The sequence below is a fragment of the Arachis ipaensis genome, chromosome B08 (assembly GCF_000816755.2).
Source record: "Arachis ipaensis cultivar K30076 chromosome B08, Araip1.1, whole genome shotgun sequence".
Classification (NCBI taxonomy): domain Eukaryota; kingdom Viridiplantae; phylum Streptophyta; class Magnoliopsida; order Fabales; family Fabaceae; genus Arachis; species Arachis ipaensis.
The window spans coordinates 124,831,735-124,837,070 of NC_029792.2; the positions used below are offsets into that span (position 1 = coordinate 124,831,735).

At 38.1% G+C, this 5,336-nt stretch overlaps 1 protein-coding gene across 1 annotated transcript; it reads left to right on the forward strand.

The window, feature by feature from the left end:
• LOC107612838 (EIN3-binding F-box protein 1) lies at positions 492 to 4,272 on the forward strand. The gene is made up of 2 exons (XM_016314593.2): positions 492 to 844; positions 1,493 to 4,272. The coding sequence occupies exons 1-2, from the start codon at positions 820 to 822 to the stop codon at positions 3,394 to 3,396; spliced, it is 1,929 nt and encodes a 642-aa protein (XP_016170079.1). The 5' UTR covers positions 492 to 819; the 3' UTR covers positions 3,397 to 4,272.

A 5,336-nucleotide genomic window follows, 5' to 3' on the forward strand; every position in this document is an offset into this window, starting at 1 on the left:
TTGAAGATGAATAAAATAAAAAAAAAATAACGATAACAAATGAAAAAAATATAAAAAAAAATAAAACGCAGCAATAGCGCTAATAAAAGAAAGAGGAGAATTAAAAAAAAGAAAGAAGATAAAGTGCGTAATTTTAGGTGCAAGTTAGATTTGGTGGTAAAAGAACTTAAAGATGTGTAGCGAAACTGTAATAATAATAATCAAAGGTGTTTTTGTTTAAAAATCTGAATATCTCATTCTCAACTAGTTATGATGATTCATTGAATGGTACAAAACCATTTCAGAAAAGAAAAACGCAAAAATGGAAATGGAATAAAACCAGTAGCTGGTTTCTGGTATTTGATTTGGTGGTGGGGTGACTGATGACTAATGAGGAGAGAATAAAACAAAAGAAAATAGAAAAAACATTAAAAATAATAAAGAAATTGGGCACTTTGAATGAATGCTCAGATACATTGCACTTGTCTGAATTCATTGTATTGTGTGATGTACTCATGTACCTGAAAATCAAATCTGTTCCCACTTAGCAATAAAAGCTTTCTCGCCTCTTTTATTTTCACAACCACCCAAACCCTTCTTTCTTTCTTCATTCACTTTCTCTCTCTCTCTTTTTTTGCCCTATCTCATAGGGTTCTTCTTTTTCCCCAATTCTCTTCCTTGCTCTCTCATGAACCCTTGCCCCCAACAGCAAAACGTCGCCGTTTCACTTGCAGTTACCTTCTCTTTCGTCTTCGTTGTCTTTTTTGCTCTCTTTGGAGGGTTCTTTTGCGGTCAACAGCTTAGATTTCACTACCTTTCGGGGTTTTTTGAGCTGTGCCCATGTCTCAAGTCTTTGGCTTTTCAGGTAATTTCTTCGATTCAAAGCGTTTCTGGTTCGATTTCGTTTATGGGTATCTCTAGTTTTTTTTCTATGTTTATGTTAGGTTATTATTTGGGGATATTTTAGTATATGAAAAGAAAATTGAGGCTTTGATTGTTAGTACACGCTTTCTCAGGCTCATATGATAACTTTTTTTAATAGTTGTTTGGTAAAGATGATTTATTGTGTTTTGGATGAGAAAAATTCTTGTTAATTATTGGTGGATCTGATAAGAAATGAATAAATTTAGAGTCTGATTATTCTGAGATACTTAGGTGATTTAGCCTTGAGTTAGATTTTCAGAACTACGTTTTGTATGCCTAAACATCAATTTTGTTAGTAGTTGTTCTTGGTCTTGGGTGAAATTTGGGTTTTCCTTTTGCAATTATTTAGCTGAAGGTGTTACTTTGTGTTATTTTACTTATTACTATTACTATTGTGTCTGCATGTGATCGGTAATTTTGTTGAGAGTTGACTTGACCCTGGTGTTGACTTGACAAGTCCGTAAGATTATTCTGTTTCTGTTGCTTGTTCAATGTTTTCGTTCATAGAATAGATACCACACGGTGAATTTTATGTGCAAACAATTTGTTATCTTTTTTCTTTTCTGATTTTGTTTGTGTGATTTCTCAGGTGGTGACGATTTTTGCACTGGGGGGTCAGTATATGCGAACCCAAAGGATGCTAACATCTTCTTGTCGCTCGGTCGATCAGTTGACTTTTACTACCCTCTTCCTAAGAGGTCTCGCATCAGCGTTTCATTTGATCTCGATGGAGATTGGTTTGAGCAGAAGCAGAAGACATCTATTGAAGCCCTGCCAGATGAGTGCCTCTTTGAGATTCTTAGGAGATTGCCTGCTGGCCAAGCTAGGAGCGCTTGCGCTAACGTGTCAAAGCGCTGGCTTATGCTTCTAAGCAGCATCTCCAATAGTGAGATTTGCAGCAACTCAAATGAAAAGGAGCTTAGTGACAAGGAGGGTGATGATCTGGAATTCGGAGATGGGGGATTCCTCTCCCGGAGCTTGGAAGGAAAGAAGGCTTCTGATGTTAGACTCGCTGCCATCGCTGTGGGGACATCACATCGTGGTGGATTGGGTAAACTTTCAATCCGTGGAAGCAACTCAGATCGTGGGGTTACTAATCTTGGTCTCAAGGCAGTTGCTCGTGGATGCCCTTCTCTGAAGGCTTTCTCTCTGTGGAACGTTTCTACTGTTAGTGATGAAGGCTTGATCGAGGTTGCTGAGGGGTGTCAAAAGTTAGAGAAGCTTAACCTTTGCAAGTGCTCCGCAATTTCCGACAAGGCTTTAATTGAAGTCGCAAAGAAGTGCCCAAATCTGACCGAGTTGTCTATTGAGTCTTGCCCTCAAATTGGCAATGAAGGTCTACAAGCTGTGGGAAAGTTGTGTGCCAATCTAAGGTCGGTCTCAATCAAGGATTGCACCGGAGTCGGTGATCAGGGAATAGCTGGCCTGTTAACTTCTGCTTCCGTTGTTCTGAGAAAGGTGAAGCTCGAGTCGCTGGCTTTATCTGATCTCTCTCTGGCAGTTATCGGGCACTATGGATTTTCGGTCACAGATCTTGTCCTCAATTGCCTTCCAAATGTTAACGAGAAGGGTTTCTGGGTTATGGCCAATGGTCGTGCGCTGCAGAAACTTACGTCCCTCACAATCGGATCCTGCCGAGGTATAACAGATGCTGCTATTGTAGCTATTGGAAAGGGTTGTCCAAATGTGAGGAACTTCCGTCTCAGCAAGTGTGCATTTCTGTCGGACAACGGGTTGGTATCATTAACCAAGGCCGCTCCATCGATCGAGAGCCTACAATTGGAAGAGTGCCACAGGTTTACCCAATTTGGGTTTTTTGGTATCCTTTTTAACTGTGGTGCAAAATTGAAGGTTCTTAATGTCGTTAGCTGCTATGGAATTAAGGATCTGAATCTGGCACTGCCAGCTGGATCTCCTTGCTCCATTACCTCACTATCAATCCGTGACTGTCCTGGATTTGGAAATGCTAATCTTGCTGTGCTTGGGAGGCTTTGCCCACGTCTTAAGCATGTCGAATTGAGTGGACTGGCAGGAATAACTGACGCAGGGTTTCTTCCACTGCTTGAGAGCTCTGAGGCTGGTTTGGTTAAAGTTAACCTTAGCGGTTGCCTGAATCTGACTGACATAGTAGTTATCTCCTTGGCCAATTCACATGGCTGGACTCTTGAGGTGCTAAACCTTGATGGCTGCCGAAACATCACTGATGCCAGCTTAAAGGCAATTGCAGTCAATTGCCCCTTGCTCTCTGATCTCGACGTTTCCAAGTGCGCCATCACTGATGCCGGGGTTGCTGCCCTTGCCCGTGGCAAACAGCTCAATCTGGAGATCCTTTCTCTGTCATGTTGCTCTTCAGTATCAGAGAAGAGCTTGCCCGCGTTGAGGAAGCTTGGCAACAGCCTCACCGGACTGAACATCCAGCACTGCAGTGCAATCAGTGGCCGTGCAGTTGGCATGCTTGTTGAACATCTCTGGAGGTGTGACATCCTCTGTTGAACCAAAATCCAAAACGCCTTGATATCCGCTGTGAAATCGGTGGAAAGTTTCCGAATCTATCTAAATCAGGAAGGTTTTTTTAGACAGCTTCTATAGTTAGTGTTGCACAGTTCTGTTTTTGGGTCAATCAATTATGGGTCTTGGCCTTCATCATCAACATCATCATCATCAACATCATCATCATCATCGCCATCCAGTACCGGTTTCCCTTTTTCCAGAGAGAGCAGTCATTTGGTCCTTTTTCCTCAAATTTTTTGCAGGTTTTCAAACCTGTTCAAATCTTTTTGGCATCCTAAAAAGATTGGATAGCCACTTTTTAAATGGCTGTGATATCTCTGTGAACATAGTTAACCTGGTTTTCTGGTAGTTTTTAGGTTCATCTTTCTTCCAAAGTGCTGGCACCTGATGTTTTTAGCCATATACATGGCTTTTACATCGGTTTTGCCACCATGCTTGTGTCCTTAGTCCTTGTTCAAAGTTTGTTTCAAATGGTATTTACCAAATTATCTCACATACTTGAACCTTTCAAGTTCTTGATGTGAAAATTTGGTTCTCCCTTTTAGTCCAAGGGGCATGTTGCTTTCTGTAGTGCTGTTATATCATTTTGGTGTGGTTGCTTTTGCACAAAGTTCAGTTATGTGATGAAGCCTTTGTCTTTGAGGGGCTTTGGTCCATGGCAGCAAGTTATTCAGGTTCTGCCATGACAACCTTTAAGGTTGTTTTTTATTTACCAAGCTCCTATTTTTTGAGGCTTCATCTTTTTTTTTTTTTGAACTTAGTCATTTGTAACACACCTTTGTTATTGTGTAATGATCTCAACTCATATATGCCCTTTGTACTCTCTATGTTATTAATGAATAAATTCTTTGTAATATTTATTCCCCCCTTATATCATCATTCAAGCCAAGTATAATCAAACAAACAACTTTAGGCATATTGTGGAAACTTTTTACTCTTCATAAAAAAAAAATCTTGGTAAGAAATGTTTGGTGGTTCATATATTTCTATTGAGTAAAGGGAATCCACAAAAAGGAAACTTAAAAAAAAAGGAAATTACAGATTTAAAAAGATTTGGTGGGTGCCGCAAAGATTTTGTGCTAACAATTGCCTATACCCTCTATTGTCATGTGATGACTAATTCAATTCCGTGTTGCATTTTGCATTCTATTTTGGTTCTAACTTCTAAATAAAGATATCTATGGGTCATTTCAAGTTCATTTTTATAAAATAAGTTTTTATCATGGGTCATTTCAAGTTCATTTTTTCTATTTTAAGAAGGGTTCACTCATCCTTTTTTGTTTTTTTTTGTCAACACAATTTCTTTAGCTGAATTAATCTTAAAACAAATCCAATAAAATGGGATTGAATTCACAGTTTAATTCAATTTCCGTCTTCTTTTTATCTCAATCTTTTTTTTCTCAATGAATATTTATAGTGGAAATATGTTAAGTTTATATTTGAAAATTGATGAATTGGGTTCCAAAGAAGGGGGCACATGCAGTGTTTTGTGAATTATTGAATGAAGCCATTGGGTTGAACAGTTCTCCACTTTACTTAATCTGACAAGTTTCCTTCTCATTTTGTTGCCTACTATTAATATGCTATGCCCCCACCAAGTGGAACACATGCCCCACCCTCTAAATATTTATATTTTAATAAGATCTCTCAATTATATGCTGAGTGTGTTCAACCTGTAATGCTATATAAATACTTTCTATTTTGTTCGTTGTTTTTTTTTTAAAGTATATTTTTTTTGTCTTTTGTGTTTGTTCAAAACTTTTAAAAATATCTTTAAATTTTATTTTATTTTAATTTTATTCTAACATTTTTTTATTTGTATCAAATATATTTCTGATGGTTAAATTTTCAAAAAATAGTTTGTTTGTATTAATAATTGTTCTTGTAGAATTGTTGCTGAATTGGTCATAAGTTTTTTGAAA

Excerpts from the sequence above, each read along its gene's own strand:
- LOC107612838 (XM_016314593.2), top strand. The coding sequence starts at position 820 with ATGTCTCAAGTCTTTGGCTTTTCAG. Across the intron at positions 845-1,492 it reads TCAAGTCTTTGGCTTTTCAG|GTGGTGACGATTTTTGCACT; the intron begins GTAATTTCTTCG and ends GTGATTTCTCAG.